Below are 23,106 nucleotides of genomic sequence, written 5' to 3'. Positions count from 1 at the left end.
TGTCAGATTTGTTTTGACAGTAATGTTTAGGTCTTGCCACATATTTTGTTGAATCGAAGTCAGAGCTTTGCTGGGCTGCTCAAGCACTGTCTTATTGTTAAGTCACTCCAGTGTCGCCTTAATCTTGTGTTTTGGATCACTGTCCTGCTGAAAGATGAAGTTTCATCCTAGTATTAAGTGTTTAGCAGACTGCAGTGTGTTTTCTGCTATAGCACGTCCACAATTTGCTCCAAACATTTCCCCCTCGGTCCAGACAGGCTTCCCTGTCCCTGCTGCCCAATACCATACAGTAATGCTGCCACTACCTTGCTTGACAGTAAGGAAGGAGTTGATTGGGTGATTGCTGTGTTGAGTTTGAGCCAGACTATTTGCATGCACACCCAAAAGTTCACATTTTTGTCTTGTCTGACCACACAACACTTTGCCACGTTTCCAGTATTGCTTAATACTTTGTTTCAAACTCCATGCAGAATTTGTGGCTCAGGATCTGCACCTGTGGCTGGAAGGTTGCCAGTTCAAATCCCACAGCTGGCAAAGGAATCCTACTCCATTGGGCCCCTGAGCAAGGCCCTTAACCCCAACTGCTCCAAGGGTGCTATATAAATGGTGGTCTGACTCCAAGCTTCTCTCTCTGTCTGTGTGTCTCATGGAGAGCAAGCTGGGGTCTGAGAAAAGACAAATTCCTAATGCAAGAAATTGTATATGGCCAATAAAATGATCTTATCTTATCTCTTAATTTAGTAAGACTTAGTTCTCACTTTAAAATGCCTGGCAATGGTCATAAACAGGCAACTTGAGTGTTTGAGTAGACATTGCACAGCCCAGTTGTAGGAGAGATGAGGAGTTACCTGGGTGAAACACAGATTTTGTAGACTTTTCTTAGTATTATTCCAGCCACTGTTCATCTCCCATCACCTCACATTCATTTAACAGATCTACAAAATGTCTGTATTGTCCGAATCTGTGCCCTACATTTATATTTCATAAAACTGATAAAACCTAAAAACAAAGCAAGCTATGTAAAAAAGTGAAATACAGAAACGTGATACAAAGGTTTGGGAAGCATGAGCAATCTGTCACCATGAAGTCTCTAGCAAAATACTGTGAGTAATAGCAAGCAAACCACAAGTTTGATAAGTTCTGCCAAAACAAACTAAATGCATTCTGGAGTCCCATATTCAGAGACTCTGCTTTACTGGACAATGAAGACACCACACAGACCTTCAGGAGCACAACTACAGGAACGCGTTTTTCTTAACTCCTTCTTCCAGTGGATGAAGCCATTATTCACAGGAAGACATGCTTTCTTATTGTGTTACATCAAGGTGTAATTTCAAGTTATTTAAGAAACAAACGGGAAACATCCACCTTAACACTAAAAAAAGAAATCGGTTAAATTAATAATTTAATCAGCAATTTATGATCAGCTGAAAAATTTGTAACGTCCGTTGGGAGACTTTAAAATTAATGGCATTGCAAAGGCTGCGTGAGAATGAAAGAGCTGAAGATAGCTGCTCAGTTCAGATGTGTTTGTGGGCACCTGACTCCTGCCTTTTCTACACTGTTCACCAGCCATCACTAGAGCAGTCTTCTCTTCAGCATCCCCTTATTAACTAAAAATAATTCATAGTAGGCTGGCATGGTATTGGCAATGGTAAGCATTTCTGCTTCACAGCTCTGTGAGGCTCTGGGTTCAATTCTCATGCTGCAATCTGTGTGGAGTTTGTATGCTCTGCTAGTGTTTGGCTGTGTTTCCTCTGGGTGACCTGGTTTCCTCTCACAGTCCAAAGACATACTAGTAGGATAACTGGCTTCTGGGAAAACTGGCCCTGGTGTGAGTGTGCGTGTGTGTCTATATGTGCTCAGTGATGGCCTGCTGCACCTTGCCTCGTGCCCATTGCTTGCTGGGATAGGCTCTGGCTCCCCCGCAACCCTGAATCGGATAAAGCAGTTAGGGAATGGATGGGTGGGTTAGTTTGGGTTGTGGCAGCAACTTGCATAATCATGGATGACCTGTTAGATTTCATACTCTTTTCACATTAACCATGAGATGAATTCAGGGCTTTGATATTCCCACAAACCATCTACGAGCCAAGTACTGTACTTGATTTCCTTGGTTTGCAAACTGCTCATGGCTTCTGCCGGCTGGGAGCCGACAGAGACTCCTAACCCTTCCTTAGTCCTGGATGCCCCACGACCCACCTGATGTCATCCTTCTCGTGGTAGATGTTGTTCTGGAAGCTGGCCATCCGGAGCAGGTCGCTGCCCAAAGGGTGGTGCCAACACCAGCGCTGTCAGAGAGATGCCAGTTTATTCTACTTGAAACGGAGCCATAAAAATGAAACAGGTCAAGTGCACTGCAGCCTACAGATACTGTACATTTACAGCCGCCACCACTTCAGCCTGTACTACTTTTAGTTGCAAATCCTGAGTGGATCTAGAACTCCGAATTTGAAGCCTGAAGAAATTTTAGTGAATGTTATTTGTTAAACGCAAAATCAAAGTAAATTTCTTAAATTACCAGAACAGTGAAGAACAGGAAGTTAATATCGAAATACAGTATTTCCACTTTTTGAAAATACTTAGCTCGGCCATACTAAGATAACAGTTTTGACTAAGACAATATGTAAACAAACATCCAGCACAGAGCAAGCACGAACCCAACAGTCTTCCATTCAAGATGGAAGGGCCATTTAAATACATGAATCCATTCACAGTTAGCGAACAAACACCACTCACAGGAATCCTGCCTTCACTGAAGTGAGCAAATGTTTTTTTGAGCTCTGTGTCCAGGATCTTTTGCGGGACAACATTAAACCTTGGCAGACTGATTTGGAAAGAAAAAAGGAAAGAAAAATGAAACATTGTGGTACATGCAATGAGGACATTGTAACCTGGTGTGCAGCACATGACACAACACAACACCGAGGACAGAGGTGACAAACACACCAAACTCTGTGAGCTTGGACTTGAGCAGAAATCCATGCAAAAGACTGGCATTTACACTGTAGATGTCAATTTTAAGTCCCCAAAGGACTGTGGTTATATAGGACCTAAGCCTGCTAAGCCTGCCTTAAAAGTTGCACTGTTTCAAGTGCACATCTGTGTGCAAGGAGGCTGACTAGTCTTTCAGTTTCAAGACGAATGATGCAAATCATTTTGCACAGCAACATGACTGTAATCAGGTTTATCTGACCTGCAGGCTCTTGTCCAAACTATCCTGATGAAGCAGAAAAATCAACTCAAAATCCTTACATACCTTTACTTTCACTCCATGTGTGGATCTGTGCAGTTTTCCCATAAATAACAAGCAGAGAGCAATAACAAGAACCTGGTGACTGGCTGTCTTACAAGGGCCTGCAGCTAAGAAAATGTATTTTCGTCCCTGAATCAAGTGAATGGAATTTCCTTAGTTCTGCTTCCAAGCGAAAAACACAGCTGCTGGGGAGGACTGGCTCTGAAAGGTCAAAGGTCAAAAGGACATGCCTGGTAGCCATTTCAAAGCGGTCATTCACGGCAGTGACCCTCCAGCTGGTGGCACCCGTCCTCTCCAGCTCTCTCTCCCAGTCCCGAGCTCCCTCGAACCAGTTCATCTGGGGGTCTCTCTGGCGGTTACTGAGGAACTGCTTCATCTCTGTGAGACAACAGCATGAGTGAAGTTGTCTGCACCCTGTACCTCAAATAAGCCATCATTCCTGTCACTGGCTGAACACCTGGCTCCATGATCTCCAGCGGACTGCAGAATCAAAGACAGGTCTGCTCAGCTTGCAAACCCTCCACTCCACTACACAACTGTGCAACAAGAGTTCCTTGATTATTTAATTGACCATAAGAAGGATTTATAAAGCAATAAAGGAGCTGGTTACTTTGAAGTACTGCAATGGAGCAGAATGGAAGGGCCACAAATTCAGTAGCGCTAATCTAAGACAAGGAGGATCAGCTTTCCCTTTCAGGAGAGAAGATTCATCTTACTTGCAGTCCTGGTCACAAAGAAAGCAGAACATCAGAACATAAGAAAGGTAACAAACCAGTAGATCATTGATCCAAGGATCACAATTAGCTGTTTCCCTGACTTCATCCACAGGGCTGGATAGCTTGTTCCATACTACTGCAACCCTTTGGGTAAAGAAGTTATTCTTGCTTTAAAAAGCACTTCCGTGTAGTTTCCACTTGGTTTGTGTTTCACTGTGTAATTCTGAAGAAGTCCACTGGGTGGACTTTGTTAATGGCTTTAAGGGTTTTGAATACATGTATCACATTGCTTAATAGTCTTCTCTTCTTCTCTTTTCATAAGGTTCTGATCTTTTGACCATCTGTGCAGGACATTCCTTTAAGTCCTTTATGCCCCCTGATTCCAGAGCAGCAATTCCTTTCTATAAAGTTGTAACTAAAATTGTACATAATATTTAATTTTACTCTTTTTACTACAGGTATAAAGCTTAACATTTTGTTTGCATTTTTTATTGTTTCAGCATATTTCAAATCTCTCTCATAAGAAGGCTCTTCTAGCTCAGCGTTTCCCATTTTGCATTTATCGTTTATGAATCTCTTTTGTCTTGAACAGAAGAGACTACAAGGAACTTGACACAAGTATTTAACATCCAGAGAGCTATTAACAAAGTCATCCTCCTTCGAGACTACGTCAGGGCCAGCACTGTACCTATGACCCAAGGACAGGGCTGGAAACTAAGTGGAGGCACTTTAGAGCTGAAATCAGGAATCATGTGTCTGAAAAACTGCCCTGGGGTCCTGAACAAAGTGCCTACCTAAGTGTAGAGGCAGATTCCCTGGGACTGCTCATGCAAGGCAAGAGCCTTTGACCAAGGAGCTACTGCTGGAAGAGGTGTTAGTGGGTCCTAATGCCCCAGTATAGTGACGGAGACACTATATTGTAAACAGGCGCCGTCCTCCAGATGAGACGTAAAACTGAGGTCCTGACTCTCTGTGGTCATTAAAAATCCCAGGGCGTTTCTCGAAAAGAGTAGGGCTGTAACCCCGGCGTCCTGGTCAAATTTCCCATCGGCCCTTACCAATCATGGCCTCCTAATAATCCCCATCTTTGAATTGGCTACATTACTCTGCTCTCCTCCCCACTGAGAGCTGGTGTGTGGTGAGCGTTCTGGCGCACTATGGCTGCCGTCGCATCATCCAGGTGGGGCTGCACATTGGTGGTGGTGGAGGGGATCCCCATTACCTGTAAAGCGCTTTGAGTGGAGTGTCCAGAAAAGTGCTATATAATGTGAAAGCAATTATTATTATTATTATTATTATTATTATTATTATTATTATTATTACTAGCAAACAGATGAACAAGATGGGGCAAATGGTCTTCTCCTGTTTGTAACTTTATTGCAGAATTTTCACTTTCTAATCCCCTGTATGTTTGGCAACGATCTAGCAATGAGGATGTGCTTTATATCAAGGAGACTGGAAGGGCCAAATCCTGAGAGGTCCTCGATGGATTAGGATAACAAATGACAGTCTGGACACCCAGTGATGCATGTTGGCCAAAATAAACCTGGAGCTCACTGAGATACGAAGGTGCAAAGTTGTGTTAAAACTGGGATCAGTCCTTCTGTTCTCTGGAAGCAAGTGAAGGGAGACCACCAATAGTGTCAGTTGGACTAGATCAAGCTAGAGGATTCTGAATCTGCAGGACTTGCTGCTGTCATATGCAGAAGACCCAGTGAGCACAACCATCAAAATAACTGCTGTAATCGGTTCACGATGAAACAAAGCATTAAATAACTGAAGACATGCGAATGCCAGTGCTGTTCAGTATCCTTCTTGTTCTAAAGCACAAAAACAGCATTCATGTCTGAAATGAATACAAAGAAACTAGAAAAAAGATCAGCCAACAAGACATGAAAAAGAAACAAAAGAAATCCAGCCCCAGGCAGAAGATAGTAACGCAGTCTCAGGGACAGACGTTTTTCTCTGCGTTCAAGGTAAAGACCCCTTGATTCCTCACTGACCACACTCACTATGGACACGATCATCTATAGGTGGATGGAGCTGACTGATTGATTTTCCTTGTTTTTGATGTGTCCACAAGGCTTGGGAACACAGGCGAAACAGAGCCTGTGGCCTCCTTCGCTACAGTAAAGCTCTGGACATCTATCCGTGCGTTGGTGGCCGTGCAAGAGGGCGCACATGACGGCCTCTGGCCTGGGTGACTTACCCACACTGCCCAGGGCTGCGGTCTGGAACAGGAAGAGGGCACCAGGCTTCAGAGGCTGGTAGGTCTTTGCAATGGCACACGTTATCTGTGTTGGAGAGGACAGAAGAACAGATTAAACACAATGGCACGTGGGCGTGGTCTCTGGAAATCAGCCCCCTGAAGGACAGGCACTCGCTGAGCTTTGGCCTTCTCTTATTTTGCAAATATAGCTTTCTGAACAATGTTTTTCAAATTCTTGGTAAAATGTATTTGGGATCTTTGTCTCCTTAGAACATAAAATTCTGCCTCATCATTTTTTTAGCAGTGGAATCCAACAGATATACATTTTTTTATTGATTTTGTACTTAACAACACCATTCTCTGATCTCTGAGCCTGTGCTCTTTTTCTTCTTTTTGCAGTTTTATTTTCCTGTAAAGCAGTATAGACTAAAATAGTGGGTAACATGCACTAATAATTATAATAATTGCTTACACTTATATAGCGCTTTTCTGGACACTCCACTCAAAGTGCTTTACAGATAATGGGGACTCCCCTCCACCACCACCAATGTGCAGCCCCACCTGGATGATGCGACGGCAGCCATAGTGCACCAGAACGCTCACCACACACCAGCTCTCAGTGGGGAGGAGAACAGAGTGATGAAGCCAATTCATAGATGGGGATTATTAGGAGGCCACGATTGATAAGGGCCAATGGGAAATTTGGCCAGGATGCCGGGGTTACACCCCTACTCTTTTCGAGAAACATCCTGGGATTTTTAATGACCACAGAGAGTCAGGACCTCGGTTTTACGTCTCATCCAGAGGACGGCACCTGTTTACAGTATAGTGTCCCCGTCACTACACTGGGGCATTAGGACCCACATGGACCGCAGGGTGAGCGCCCCCTGCTGGCCCCACTAACACCTCTTCCATCAGCAACCTTAGTTTTTCCCAGGAGGTCTCCCATCCAGGTAGTGACCAGGCTCACACCTGCTGAGCTTCAGTGGACTGACAGTTGTGAGTTGCAGGGTGATATGGCTGCTGGCCGCTAGTCCATGAACTGTCACCTTTTAAGTTAGATGATGACCCAACAACTTGTGAAGCCTCCACAGTTGGTCACACAATCAGTCTACCAATTACTTCACTGTTTCAATCACTGTTATGGGATTTGATGTTTTATAAGAGTGGTATGATTTAATCTGTCCCAGCAGGACATCCTGGCTTGTTGCTATTGTTGCTTTTAGAATACTTTAAATAAAGTTTTATTTGCAATGTTAGAAAAATGGGAGTTCAATCAAGGTCAGCAAGTTTAATGCCATGATATAAAACAATATAACAATTATAATATAACATACTACATATAACAAAATATAATAGGATGAAGAACCTCATGAGCTTTGAAAAGAGAAGAGTTTGAAGATTTATACCATCATATAAAACCTTAGGTATCAACGACGACAACAAAAGAGGACTGAATCAGAACCAATTGTTAAACAAGCACCTGATGACACGAGTGGACACTAGGGAGTAAAGATATATCAGAAAAGAGAACACACTGATCTGCAAAGGACTGTAGGTGTCTGCAACAAGCCATCCGGCTTGTTGAAGCAGATTTCCTCAAGAGCTGGTTGGACAAGTCCTTTATATCAATTTGCTGCTGTCAATTAAATGGGAAATGTGAGCCAAAACGTCACCTGCAAATTGCAACCTATCTTATGATTCTACTGTACTTTCTCATAATCCTAAACTTGGATTCCAACCGTACTTTCAGTACTTTAGTAACAGTAGGACTGGAAATCGAAATGCCTCCAGATAACTTTGATTAAAATCCTTCCTTTCTCAAAACATTTGAGTGAAAAAATGAACCTTTAATTGCTTAGTTGGTGTGAGTTCCTCTTGTGTGCCAATTGTTTAGAAATCAAATCAACTTAAATTACTCATTAAATCAAATCATATTACTCATTTGCAGAACAATACACATGCTTGAGGTGCCTCCGTTTAACATTTTCTACACATACAAATGAGACCAAAGTTATTTCACTTCTGTCTATTTACCAACAGGCACAAATGTCAGAGGTGTCCACTCGTATGCAGGTGTGCACTTGATTGTGATATCCATGGCCACATTCGGATGTATGTCACATTTCACTGTACAAATCTGCACAGGTTTCATGCAGTTGTTGGAAAGGGACAACACAAGGGACAAAATGCACCCTCTATGTTAGGAGGCATTAGTAGAATAGATGTATCCATTGATGTCATCTGATGTCAGCTATATCAGAACACAAGAATAACCGAAACATTGTTCTTCAGGAATGCCAGTGCCTGTCACTGGCCTGACTCCAGAGGGCGGATCTGAGGTCCGAACTCACCTCTGTTGCTTGGGTTTCAGGCGTCAGGCGGTCGAACTGGAAGCGGATCACTCGCAGATCCCGGCAGTACAGGATCAGCTCCTCGGGAATGAACTTGAGAGAGGAGTTGGGAGTCACAATCTTTGTTCTGGAGGGCCCCACTGGAATAAACAAGACATGTGCTTTAGCCTAACAAAATAAACCCATTGTTACGTCCCAGTGTGTGGTCTATGTGTGTTTTTGCTATGTTCCACACTGCTGACCTTTGATTGTTCTCCCTCCCCCATTGGCCCACCATTACACCACTGTTTCCACATGACATCATCATCAATCAGCTTCTCAGCCAATCAGACTGCATCTTATACAGTATAAAACATGGGGGCTTTCAGAAGGAAGAGGCCTTTCGTTTGACTTTGGTCCCGCTCGGCTTTCGCTTTTGGTTTTTGCTTCGGCTTTGTCGGTTTGTTGTTTTGCTTTGCGTGTGTGGATTTTCGTATAGCTTCGGCTTTGTACTTTCGTTTGTTTGTGTTTATCCTTGTTTCGCCATTACCTTGCCCTAACGTGTTATATGTTCAGCCTTTGTGTTCTTAGTACCCTGTTCCTGTTGATTACTCTTGTTTTCCCTTATTTGTATTCCTAGTTCACTTGTGTATTTGTGTGAACTTTTGTGTATTAGGTTAGTTTAGGTTGTTGGGTACATTCTACACACTTAGTTGATTTTGTATTAGTCACTAGTTTAGTACGGGTGACTGCCGTTTGTCTTGTATTGTTTTGGGTAGTCAGTGGAGGTTAGCTAGGGTGTTGAAGACGCCGAAGACCGTGTGTTTCGGGTTTTCTTTTGTAGTCAGATTAGCTTACCCTCACGTTCCTAGCCAGCTCCATTTTGTTTGTTATTTTCTTTTCTTTGGCACCACTGTAGTTCCTTACACTAGTGTTATTGTGTCTTATTTCATACCAGTCACTTTTTCAACTTATAATTAATCACCTTTGCATCAACCCATGTTATCACGCTTCGTAACCCCTCACTAGAACCCACCTGCTTCCAAAAATTATCCTAAATGTTACACCCCTTTACCCCTAGACACTTGGGGGCGTAACACCCATCCTTACAGCTGACCTCTTCAAGCGCATGATGACCTTCACTTTCAATTCTAATTCATTATTAGCTGAGAACAGCTGTTAAGTCCTTTACACTAAGAGTTGCAGGTGCAGTTTCCTTTGCTACTTTTGTAGTCACTCTTGCGACTTATGTCCCATTGGTTATACAAGGGGCACTCCAATGACAAATATCTTGCAGTACTTCAGCAGCTCATCTGTCCTAGTAACTGTACGCTTACTGACTATGATGAAGCCCTGTTGTGATGAGTACAGCTCTCACTACCCTTGTGGGGACTCACACCCGGTTGCTCGTGGGCTATGCGCTCCTGGGATCACCAACCCCAGACAGCGGATAACTATGCCACACTGAAAGGCTGGGTCGTCTGCACTGTCTAGATTTCGGGGGCGGGGGTCACTTCTGGACTCGCTCAGTGCTCTGAGAACCCTGTTACATTTGTCACATTGTGGGCCAGACTGACTGGAACCAGCCTGAACAGTAGAAATGGGGCTTTCAAGCTTTTCTAACTATGGGATACCCTTTTAGAAAAAAGCTGATCTCAGTGTGAAAAAATGAACACTATAAGTTTTCAAAAATGTAACTGTAAGTGTTTAATAAAGAATTTTACTTCTGTTAGTACTTCCTATGCCAGCAGCCATTTCATCCTGCAGCTCACAGCTCACTGAAGCTCAGCAGGTGTGAGCCTGGTCAGTACCTGGATGGGAGACTCCTGGGAAAGCTGAGGCTGCTGCTGGAAGAGGTGTTAGTGGGGCCAGCAGGGGGCGCTCACCCAGGAGTCTCTGTGGGTTCTAATGCCTCAGTGTAGTGACAGGGACACTATACTGTAAAAAGTATATTTACAGTGGACGAGATGTAAAACTGAGGTCCTGACTGTCTGTGGTCATTAAAAAAATAGTAGGGGTGTCCTACCAAATTTCCCCCTGGCCTTTACCCATCACAGCCTCCTAATAATCCCCCTCTCTGAACTGGCTCCATCACTCTGTTGTCCTCCCCACTGAGAGCTGGTGTGTGGGGAGTGTACTGGCACATCATCCAGGTGGGGCTGCATACTGCTGGTGGTGGAGGGGATCCCCCATGACCTATAAAGAGCTCTGAGTGGAGTGTCCAGAAAAGCGCTATATAAGTGTAAGGAATTAGTATTAGTATCAGTATCATCTCTGCTATGTCTATATCAGTTCTGGATCTGCTGCTTTTAGAACCACTACTGGCTAAGGAAACATCAAGAGAACCCACAGAAAAAACATACATTCTTCTATTCCTCTACAGACTGCCACTTACAAGAGCTGTCCAGAATGAATCTGCACATTTTCCCCACTGTCCAGTCACACATTTGACTTGCTTTCACGAGGCTCCAGTTCCACCCCACTCATTTACATTATGTCTTTACCACAGTAAACATTTCCTTTACTGCCGTATTAAGGGATAATAGCAGTACATGAAAATAAAAATTAAAACAGGCCAGTCCATTGACAAAGTAGTGCTCATAAATCCTCACAAGGGAACCAAGCACTGTGTCAGGCATCAGGAAAGAATTCCCTGTTTTATTGAGCTACTGTTTAGAGGAAAGAGGAAGATTCCCAAAGAAAATCTACAAGGAAAATAAACACAGTAAAGACATGAGTACCCAAGGGAAAAACAAAACGTCAAAAGGCAAGTCACACCTAAATGCTGGAGTGTAAGAAGCACAATCCCAGAGACAGAAGGTGACAGATCAGCTGGTGACTATTGTAATTGTACATTGTAAATGTAATTGGAATCACAGAGGAATGTTTGTTGAATGAAGAGAGTGGTGGCGATGAAGCAGCTTTCCAGGGTGAAAGGAAAGATGGAAGACGGGCAAGAGTTGTACAATACATTAATAAAAGCACCACGGGTAAACCTGGAGGATATTCCTCTAAATTAAATCCAAGAAGTCCTGCTGTTCGAAAGCACAGTGAAACATTACAGCCTCTGAAAGTTTCCAGTTTGTCTGGGGTATAAAAGGAGACATTCAGGAGTGTCATCTTGGTTAAGGCTAGAGGCATCTCTGAAGACTGCAGGCCAAGGCTCATCACTTCCACAAGCTGTGGGATAGGTCTTTAAGAAGCTCAATTTCTTGACCATTTTCCACTATAGTGGGCCCATTAGTTCGAAATAGTTAGAAAACTGGTATAATCCCACTCTACCAAAAAGAGTTCAAACTGTATGTCAGTCCTAGGCAAGTGCTTTGGGAGGCAAGAGCTGGAGATCTTCATGACAGACCGGCATTTTTAGGACACTGTTGTACTGTGGCATTTGAGGGACAATCAGAAACACAGAGCTGTCCTGAACTTACATTTGAAACTACATCTGAATGACAACTGAAACAATGGTCATATGACTTGGACAAGCTCATCAGCATTGCGTTTGGAGGAAAAAAGATGACGTTCACATTAAACAATACTCATGCCCACTGTGAAGTACACTGGTGTTGAAGGTTGGGGGTCTGTGATGTTCTGGGGTTGGTTTGCATCTATGGCTCCAGCAGCCCTTGTTAATACAGGGGAAATCACTGAACTCTAACAGGTACCAAACACTTGGTTCCCTCTGCTCTGCCAAGAGGCCCAAGCGTCCATTACAGTGCAACTCTTATTACAGAAGGATTCACCAAATACAGACTACAAGAGTGTGTATAAACCTCTTCTGTACTTTAATTATGACAAAGTAAAACAACATAGTGGAAACTTTTAAGCCAGATGCATCATCCAATCTGGACATCTTTGTTTCACGATACTCTGTTTCTATTTCATCAGTGTTATGAATAAACTGGGGGCCACTGGATATGCAATCAGTTATTTTCTATTTCTGATTAATATAGGAGGATCTGTACAATCTTGTTTTCACTTTGACAGTATTTTGTGTTGGTCAAGAGCAAAAAATCCCAGTTAAATTATAATTTTGTATTGTAACACAGTAAAATGTGATAAAAGTTCAAGTAGGGTTATTGCTGCTGTAATACCACAGGAACTGAATCCAGGGTCAAAAGTCAAGGATCAAAGTTAACTACTGTCACCCTGCTGCCATAATACTATATATATATTATATTATACTAAACTATTATACTATATTATATACTATATATATATTACTACTGTATATATATTTCTCTACTAATCTATTGTATATTCCCTATTATTGGGAGAAACCAATTAAAATGTCAGTAGGAGAAACTGAAATAATTGACATGGGGAATTATTACAAAGTACTTATCCCTTTAAATATAGCTTCGCCCAATTCTGTTAATCTAGTGTTAAAACACTAAACTCTACAAATTACAAAATTAAGCGAGCTTTTCCCTTGTGTGTTCCAACTCATCCATATGCAAAGTACCATGTTTTGTCAATTAGCATCTTATGGTGAAGTAAGTAATTATACTGATGGAAAAAAGAACGCAACATTTTCTGGAATGAGAATACTATAGTTATAGCTTATGTTCTCATGACACACAAAGTTGTCAATGTGTTTTAAGCCCTCTGACCAGCAATACAGCTTGTGCAGTGAGGCATTGCAACTTGCCAGTCACACAAAAGCTCGTTAGGTGCACTTTTACCCAACGAGGTCCAGGTGGAACAATGCCTGATCATGTCACCTTTAAAAAGGCCTTAATTCAAAGCTTAGGTCAATGCAAGAAAAAGGCCAATTGCTGTGCATTCCATAATGCCTCGAATGTCATCAGAAGCAAAGGAGAGGGCCATTGGCATGCTGCAGGCAGGCATGTCATGTGCCAGCGTTGCCAGACACTATGGAGTGAGCCGCTCCACTGTGTCCCAACAGAGAAGGTTTCAGCAGACCGGCAGGACAGATGACCGTCCAAGATCCGGTCACCCTCGAGTGACCACACCAAAGCAGGACCGACACATCAGACTGGTCCATCTGAGAGATCGTTTCAGATCTGCCCCCCGTACTCCTGCTGAAGCTGCCAACAGACACAATGCCCCCACCAGTGACAGGACAGTGAGGCTCCATGCTGCTGGCCTTAGAGCAAGGCGACCTGTCAGAGGCCCTCTGCTCACACCGCCTAGACGTCACACCCGACTGGCTTGGGCCAGACAGAGGCTGCGTCAGCAGTGGCATCAGGTCCTCTTCACAGACGAGTCACTCTTCAGCCTTTTCTATGCAGACGGGAGGGCCAGAGTGTGGAGGAGGTGTTGCGTTCCTCTTTCCCATCAGTATATAAACACCAATATAATAAATAATACACAATATACTAACAAACAAAAGAGTGGGACATCACGTAGATTATAGACCAGAGTAAAGGTGTGGTTTTAGAGGAGTCTCACCAGCCACTACTTTCTCTATGGATGCCAGGGCTATGTCATGTTCTCCAAGGAGCACAGGATCGGAGCTGTCCTGAAGAGGGAGAGAGATACAGGCTTAAACAGCGAGCAGGAGGAAGCATATCAGGGGGATTTCTGAAAGATACAGTATGCCTGGCACAGGAGAAAATTCTGTGTGGATGGAGTTCAGCATAAATCACTTTGAACAGACTCAGGAAAACTAGGTTACTGGATTCTCCTTTGGAGCTTTCTAGAGAAATCAGGTTTTTAAAGGATTTTTTAAACTTGGGTTTCTGATCAAGATATGAGGGCATGTGAATTATACTGTATGTAACTGTTCTAAATGTTACATTATGCTATCATCATAGGAGCTTTCAACTAAAACAGCAGATGGGCTTCAGTGATATCACTGTATAAAAATTAAGTCTAAAAATGGAGATGCATTACCACACGGCATAGTGTGTTTCCTCCCAGCCTATATCTAATGAGCTTTTTGCTCATGGACATGCTTGATCAAACATGTCCAAATACTTAGAGTGTACGGCTCTTTCACAGACATCAGCATACTGATCATTTGCAATGAATTTCAGAAATAAAATATTCACGTTGCTTATTAATATCAGCGCATAACACCTGCTTTTGTAGCTGTCTGTGTTTCTACACCACGGGTCTTTTGTCCAGGTTGGAGAAGGGAGAGTAACAGTAATAAGCTCTGTACGGACAGGTCTCTGGTTTTCTAAGTTCGCCTGTGTTAGCCACTTCTACATTTCATTAGGTCTATTCCTAATAATCCCTAGTATTCAAGAGATCATCTGGGGAGCCAATTAGGTAATTAGTTGACCTAAGATGATCTGTATAAAATATTTGGGGTAAGTGCAATGAAGAATCACACACAGGTTGGTGTACATAAGGTGCCAGCACAAAAAGCGATGGTAATCTAAAGTCAAAAACTGAGAATAAGAAATACAGTACAGGGCAAGACAAGATGTCACAAAGGGATATACCAGACGATGTGCAGTAAGTGAGCTGCAGTGGGGGTCTTCCACTCACCTCAGCCACCCGGCTGTCCTCGGGCAGGAATGCCACTCTGAAGTGGGTGCAGAAGAGTGTGCCCACCAGACTGCTGTCCCCACCTGCCTCCCACAGCTTCTTCTTCACCAGCACTGCCCTCTGCAGCACGCACTCCCCTGGGCAGCAAGAAACAGGGAGGGCACGGAGCACAGTTTCTTCATTATTCATTATTCGGAGTAATGAAGCCATGACTGGTAAGGGCCAGGGGGAAATTTGGCCAGGACACCAGGGTTACACCCCTACTGTGGGATTTTTAATGACCACAGAGAGTCAGGACCTCGGTTTTACGTCTCATCCGAAGGACGGCACCTGCTTACAGTATAGTGTCCCCGTCACTATACTGGGGCATTAGGACCCACATGGACCGCAGGGTGAGCGCCCCCTGCTGGCCCCACAAACACCTCTTCCAGCGGCTTAAACTTCTACACCTCAAAATACTGCAGAAGGCATATTATATACCCTGCACATGTGCTGCAGATGTCACAAACAGGATGTTTCTTCCATATGATGTGAAGCTGCCAAATGGAGTGAATTTTGAACTTATTTTGAAGCTATTTCAACTTGTATTGAAGTCCAGCTTCACCCCCAACAGTAGCTGTATAGCTAGTGAGTTGTGTGAGTTACATTCTCCTAGACTGCATTTGCTATAATCTTAGCACACAAACACCATAATTTGCTCATGTTGTGAACCTCCTATATTGGTTTGAAGCAAAAAGATAAATATGTGAGTATTTAAAATTCTTAAAGGCAATGACAAAGTTGGCTCAGTGGACTTCTTCAGATTCAACATGGAAACACAAACCAAAGCACTGCAGTGGAAATTACTTGTAAGGGCATTTGAAACGGAGAAGAGGAATCATATCTGTACACAACAAGTTGCAGGAGTGTGGAGTAAACCGTCCAATCGTATTGGACATGTTGATTTGTTGTTAAGGCAGATACCCTGGCTTTCTTCAAGAAAATACTAGATGAGACCGCTGTTTTTGCTTGTCTTGGGCTGGACTGCTGTAACACATCAATTTCCCTACGGGATTAATAAAGTATTATCTATCTATTGTTGACTGGTTCCATGTACTGTAGTTGATTTGTGTAGCTCTTTTGCTTCTGTAAAAATACTTCAAAGCAGAAAGGAAGAAAAAAATATATAACCACAGAGAACCAGAGATTCTGTCTTCTCATTTCACTTGCTCTTGTTTGTTTTTGGACAGTAACAGTAATTGTTGTTTGGAAAAACATTTTCCAAATTCTCAGAATTCCACTCGAAGTGTAGCTCTTCCTGCTAATTCAGTTGCTGCATACCTCCTTTCAGAACAGACCAGAACAAAATAAACACATAAAAGAAAGGAAAATGAAAAGTCCACAAAGACTTGTGCTTTGTCAATTGTGTCCCAGCTAAACAAAGGGCCTGCGCCAGTTAGGCCACGTTTCCATAGCGACAGATGCCTGAATTCTGTGCTGTGAGAAAAAGAGAGGGCCTTTTGTCCCAAAACAGAAGCTTGTTAGAGATCAGCCATGCAAAGCAAAAATTCCCCAAAATAAAATAAAAATAAAAGGCTGTTATAAACAAAACAACAGCTGACAGCCATGTGTCTCACTGTGGTTATTTTGTAATCATAAATGGCTGAAATCCCCATCTTTGTGATGCGAGTTTCTCAGAGCTTCCCAGATGGTCAGCATTCCAACGCTCAGCTCTCTTTAGGCACAGCGAGGGACAGGGTCCGGTCCGGCGAAAGTCCGATTCGGAACTGCGCACGTTCAGGGTTCTGTCCTCATAATCTCGTTTGCATCTGGTATTCGCTTCAGGTGATAAAAAGGTGTCAAATATATGGAGGCATTCAACTGGCAGAATTAGCTGGACTGATTTTTGGTGTAGCCAACTGGAGTGGAGCAAATTTTTCATTTGGGATTAAAAAAAAGGATTGAATAGCTGTCCTGTCTTTTCAGAAAGCCAAAGCGAAACCAGTAGCTAAATCAGAAACCACCCATAAAATTGGGAGGTACAGTAACTGTTTACACAGAGAGTGGTGGATGTCTGGAACAAACTATGCAGGTGTGTGACGGAGGTGGACTCTCTGGGAGCTTACAGGCAGGGATTTCACTGCACAACACTCGTGGGGTGGCAGGGGTATGGATCACTACTGCTTTCCCAGAGGCCTGTGATGAGCTCTGAGTACTCAAGCCTGTGAGAATAAGACTGAGGGTCAGTATCTCCCTCCCAGTCAATGTTTTATATTTCACTTGATTCCCTCTGTGACTTGTGGTTTCCGAATGATGCCTGATTCTTGAAGACTGGTAGTGTACTGTAGCGATTTCGGGTTCGGCGAGGACGGACACAGTGACTCAGACTTCGTGGAGTAAAAAAAAGGGCGCTTTATTTATTTCGGCACAATTAGCCAGCCAGCACTCCCGCACCCCCAGCCAAGAGAGAGAGAGAGAGAGAGAGAGAGAGAGAGAGAGAGTTCCCACACCTGCCAAAACCACAACAGGTCACGATCCTACTGGGAGAGGGAGGAGGGAACTCAGTTGATCTGGCAGCCCAGTACGTGATCTCCTGTCACAGCCTGAGGAACAGTGAGTCTGTCTCCCAATAATGCTCCAGCCGCCTACAGTATATGTCAATATTTTATAATATATCTTTGTTGTAAATGTCTGTAACATGTCTGTAGATTTTATTTTACTTTTATTTTTTGTTTTGTTCCATGTTAATTTCCATGTTAATTTTATTATTTTTATTTGCTTTGGCAACACTGATTGTACCCATCGGTCATGCTAATAAAGCAACACACAGGGGTCTATTCGGGTAGTTACACAGGGATGGGGTGGCAATTGGGTACAAGTAAAATAGGGGTGAAAACCAGGGAACTATTTAAGCTAATCCGGGCGATCTCACCAGACAGTACAGCGCTACAGTACTTAGTGTGGCTTCTTATTGCCCTTTTCCACTTGGGAGTCTGAAATGTGTTTGGAAGGATATTTTTGCATTCAAAACTTGTTATACGTCTGCTTGCCCCAATAGGTCTGCGGTTTTCTAGGGACTGCGTGGGTGTCGTATCTGTGTTGGGCTGTAACAGGCAATTCTAAATTAGCGGAAATAGAAAAAAAAATAGATGGTGATTCTAAATTTGTACAGATAACATAGACACTTCCTGCTCGGTCCATGAATTAGTATAGAAAACCACAGTCTAAACAGTAAGGCCTCAGAGCCAAGCGCACACAACACATGCAATCACGTCACCTACAATGAGAACTCAAATCACAAGGAAAGGTATAAATGAACAAAATGGCACTAAACACGCCCTTAGACCACCGACTGCCAGTATCTGAACTGGCTGCGATTTCTGTTTGACTGTGAAACACAGCCAAGTATCAGCAAGCTTCTGTGAAATGCCCTTTGAAGAAAGCCCTTGTGATTTGTGCAAGGCTATAAATAGAGCTAATCACTAAAGTACTAAAGTGAACATTGTTATATATAAATCACATTGCAACAGGAAGGGCTCCAATTTAAAGCATTGTACCTCCTAGTTTTTAATGTCCCAAAAAAGGCTTTCATTGTTTGTAGACTGAAACACTAGTTAGAAAATGTCAATGACTCCAAGAGACACTGTATCTTACATTCTATAATTAGTTTACAATTATGGTATTTTTTACATTCTCCTGTTATGAATACCTGATGTGAATTCTGTTCATTGTAAGTCCTAAATCTCCTCTTAACTTCCCTTTGGTCCCAGAGAGGCAAAAGAGATTTTGCTTTGTTAGATGACTTGTCAGTGTAGCTACAGCAGAAGAGGCCCTTCTACAGAGCCATAGTCTTGCACATTTCAGAGACATCTAGAAATCAATAATGACTCTAAACCAGGAAACAGTGGTCATTTTGACCAGTTGAGATAGTAAATAAAAATGAATTCAGTAAAATACACTGAGAACAAAAATTAAAGAAGTATATTAACATCACACAGACTAAAGGGCTTAGTTCTTTCCTAATTTAAAGGTGGTGATAAATGCCCACAGCTGATAAATTTGTGCAAGTTTGACTTGCACTACTTGTACCCTGAAAGAAAATAGGAACAATAGTTCTTGCCTTACAAACTTCGAGGGCAACCTCAGTGTCACACGATTCACATGAAATCAATCACACCTTCACTTAAATTACACATGAACACATTTGTCAAATATTGGTATAGGTGGGTTATGTACATTAGACCTTTAAGGTCTACTGAAACTACAATTAAGAATGTATGTCTACATAATTTTCCCCCTCCTTATAAATCATAAAAATGTAAGTACAGTACCTTCCTTATTTTGAATGTATATAGTTCAGTTATAAGTAAAATTGTAAAATATTAAGGTAACAGATATGCATAGACTACATTTTCATGTGTGATGTATATTGGTAAATTCTTATTATAAAAGTTGTGTAATGTCAACTGTATTTAAAATTGTGTTATCTGTTTCTCTAAAATAAAAAGTTTTAAAAAAAAAAGAAATCAATCACACCTAAATTTTCATCTCCTTTGTTAGTCACTTGTTCAATATCCCAGGAGCTCAACATCCATACTGAAGAGACACCTTATTCTACAGGTGACAGTGCAAACTCCCCTCTGTTATCAGCATTTCTGGGGGTTGTGCAAACACGGTGGTTTCACTTCTATGAAAGGGAGGATCAAAGGTTGTCCTGCTATTTTCCTGTCAGATCCACACTGACCTTCTCGAATGACTTATATTCTGTGCCTTGCAAAAAAACCTTGTAATAGAAGTTATGACAGAAATAAAATAAATACTCTTGTAGAACACAACAAACACACTGCCTGAATATTTGCAAGTATGCATCTTACTCTATTACTCTACATTAATTGCTCCTAAGGCGACACAAAACTGCAATAATGCAGGGAAGCCTAAAACACATGCAGGCTGGAAAAATGCTGAGGTCAAGGAATTGTACTAGAATACCGTGTCCAGTTTTGGACACTATTTTGTCCAAAGAGATGAAAAGGTGTTGTTGTTCCTGAGAGAGTTTAAAGGAAATGCAGCACAAGAATTCCTGATTGAAGGGGGAAGGAGTATAAACAAGCTGGTATTTTCACATGTGCTTTGGTTTTGAACTATCCAAAAAATAAACTTGATCCTTTAGTCGGGAGCTGTGAAGCAGTTGCTAGGACACTTTGGAACTGTAACTTTCAGATAGCCAGAGGCACAGAACATTTAAAACAAAAATCAGAAAGCTTCTCCTTTATGCCTCCCTTGGGCACTTGCTGTTCTTTTCTGAAACAACAGCAGTCTGTCTCTGAACACAAAATAGGCAATATGCGCTGTGAGAGACTTCATGTCCAGCACGGCCGCACAGGGTGAAGAGAAGCCTACTGGGGGCAGGGGTGACAGCTGGTCAGCAGGAGCCAGTGCCTCACCCTGTGACTGAACAACAAACCCAGGAAGGACCAAGCAGACTGGCTTTGGATATGTGGTAGGAGACCCTGGTTCAAATCAGTCCCACTTCTGTTAGTTTATGATGGAATTCCTGAATTGTAATTTTTCAGTTCTGTTGTGTTCCCCACTAAGTTAACTAAAATACCCTTTTCACTATGCCTTTGGTACACTATCACCATGCCTACTGTATCACAACACTAGCCTTCTGCATATGTTTTAAATGTGATGGGGCTCCACAAGTACAGGACCTTGCTCCGAGTGCCAGCTGTACCCTGTGATCCAAGCCTGGTCTTGCTATTAGTCAAATGCACCGGTGTGCAATGATCCAAGAGGAACGGCGTTCAGCAGCCAGAGTTCCCTCAGCTTTCAGTGCAGCAGGTACTACTGTCAGTCGCCTCTGAGAGAGACCCTGCAGAGCTAACAGCATGGCAAACGACTGGCACAGCTGGGTCTGCGTCCTCCGTCCAAATGAAACTTTAGTGGCGTCATTAAAGATTGCGTTTGGTGGGCCTGAAATAGATTTATTTTATAAATCATACGATAAAATGGCAAAGCATTGTATTATTGTAGTCAGGTGTGCTAAACCATTGCACTGACATGGTCAAGCCATGGGAAGGCAGAACTTTAAAGTTAGGAAAGAGTCCGCAGCTCCTTGCTGTAACACCTGGATGCTGACCCCGGAGCCACCAGGGGTGGGACCATTCAGTCAGTCACCACCAGGCCCAGAGCAGCGCCCTCTTGTGTCTGTCTTCACACCTGCAGCACCAGCACAAACTGGATCTCCCCTCCCACTGGCACAGGGGCAACGATTTCATTCACCACTCAAATCATGACAAAAACACCACGAATCACAAGACTGTCCGGGGGATTGTGTGTCTGTCAAGGACGGGATTCCATTCTCTGAAAAACACACTGGCCATTTCAAAGCGTGTTTTAATTGTCTCTCTCAGCCTGTCTGTAAATCAGTGACTTCAGAGTGTCATTAACTATGCTTGTCTTATTTTTTTAAAGAGCAAAGTGCCTTTTTACGACAGAACAGTAATCAACCACTTCAGAGCAGTACAAAGCAGCCATAAAAGAAAATTGAATATACTTTTCCATGTCTGAGTCAAGTTTGAATTAAGGGGCGTGTACGGGTGGGGTTTTGTGCATGAGTCTGGCTGACAGATGAGGCAGCTGGGTATGATAAGAGCTTGGCAGAAAATGTGAAGGGCGGAGAGATGGAGAGAAAGGTACTGTAGACAGGAAGATAGTGAGAAATAAAGACGAGGCAGCGAACACGGGACAGGGAGGAGAGAGGGAGAGAGGGAGAGATGAGAAAAAGGACAAGAAGATAGGGTATAAAAGAGAAGAGAGAGACAGGAGGAATGGGAAAGAGCTTGATTTTCCCAGAGAGGTGTTGCAACAATCAGGGCAATAAGGAATGCAGGAGGTCAGTCTGGCTAGGATGTGCTTTTTTCTTGCCAACATTCCTCGCTAAGTCCCTGGAACACCCGAGTGCTGAGACAGCTTTTGGTGTTGGTCTCCTATAGCAAGTGAACAAAGCGTGAAACAATACACAGCCAGCTGTTACCAACACTAACCAGACCCGTTCCAGCACCCTTTAGAACAGCACATCGCGTTGTGGTGGCAAAACCTCAGAGCCAAGAAGGGGCTGTTTTTGTGTTGAGTAGAGGGCTGAAGCAGCCCTCACTGACAACACGAATCACAGAGTAGTTCGAGTAGGGGGCTGCGTCAGCATGCGTAGGCTGCAAAGGAGCTGCAAAGCTTCATCACTCTGCTCTCCTCCCCACTGAGAGCTGATGTGGGGGGAGTGTTCTGGCGCACTATGGCTGCTGTCGCATCATCCAGGTGGGGCTGCACACTGGTGGTGGTGGAGGGGATCCCCATTACCTGTAAAGCACTTTGAGTGGAGTGTCCAGAAAACCGCTATATAAGAGTAAGCAATTATTATTATTATTATTATTATTATTATTATTATTATTATTATTATTGCTGCCTCACAGCTGACCACGTGCATCAGTGATAATCAGATTCTCAGCTCTTTGGCTCTCAATTCAATTGATTTTTATATAGCACCTTTCACCACAAGGTTGCCCCAAGGCGCTTAACAATGCAAGTGACCATACATGTTGTGAATCCAGAACAGAAGACCAGAAGACAACGGAGGAGAGGAACCAAAAACAAGGTGCTGTCCTTCGGATGAGATGTAAAACTGAGGTCCTGACTCACTGTGGTCATTAAAAATCCCAGGGCGTTTCTCTAAAAGAGTAGGAATGTTACCCTGGCGTCCTGGGCAAATTTCCCCCTGGCCTTTACCAGTCATGGCTTCCTAACAATCCCCATCTCTGAACTGGCTTCATCACTCTGCTCTCCTCCCCACTGAGAGCTGGTATCTGTAAAGCGCTTTTAGTGGAGTGTCCAGAGAAGCGCTATATAAGTGTAAGAAATTAATTAATATAAAAACTCACCAGGCAAACATCTCAGGCCAAACATATCTCTGCTTCGACTGTTCAGGCTGCTGGAGCTCAAGATTTTGTCCTGCAGAGACATGAAAGGAAACAACTTTAATCACCCAGCTTTCACACCCCAAGAAGATTTAGTACAGAGCCCAGGATCTCCGTTATAACCTTGGGGTCAAAAATCCATGCATGGCATTAAACACCCAGTTGCCAAATGCCTTAATAT

General features: G+C 43.0%; 1 protein-coding gene across 2 annotated transcripts in view; it reads right to left on the bottom strand.

The window, feature by feature from the left end:
• The window catches only part of mtmr11 (myotubularin related protein 11), a 58,849-nt gene that overhangs the window by 16,231 nt on the left and 19,512 nt on the right, over nt 1-23,106 (bottom strand). For both annotated transcript variants that reach the window (XR_011183786.1, XM_015336671.2), the window contains exons 2-9: nt 22,890-22,959; nt 14,977-15,113; nt 13,930-13,999; nt 8,536-8,675; nt 6,182-6,266; nt 3,487-3,634; nt 2,740-2,827; nt 2,203-2,291 (exon numbers count right to left, since the gene is read on the bottom strand). Coding sequence is in view for 1 of the 2 variants with exons in the window: in XM_015336671.2 (XP_015192157.2) it covers nt 2,203-2,291; nt 2,740-2,827; nt 3,487-3,634; nt 6,182-6,266; nt 8,536-8,675; nt 13,930-13,999; nt 14,977-15,113; nt 22,890-22,959 (827 nt within the window). In the remaining variant the exon portion in view is untranslated. The remainder of the gene's footprint in view (nt 1-2,202; nt 2,292-2,739; nt 2,828-3,486; nt 3,635-6,181; nt 6,267-8,535; nt 8,676-13,929; nt 14,000-14,976; nt 15,114-22,889; nt 22,960-23,106) is intronic.

This window comes from Lepisosteus oculatus, chromosome 27, assembly GCF_040954835.1.
Source record: "Lepisosteus oculatus isolate fLepOcu1 chromosome 27, fLepOcu1.hap2, whole genome shotgun sequence".
Taxonomy (NCBI): domain Eukaryota; kingdom Metazoa; phylum Chordata; class Actinopteri; order Semionotiformes; family Lepisosteidae; genus Lepisosteus; species Lepisosteus oculatus.
Note: the sequence above shows the minus strand (reverse complement) of the source record. Positions and strands in the feature narration are given on the sequence as shown.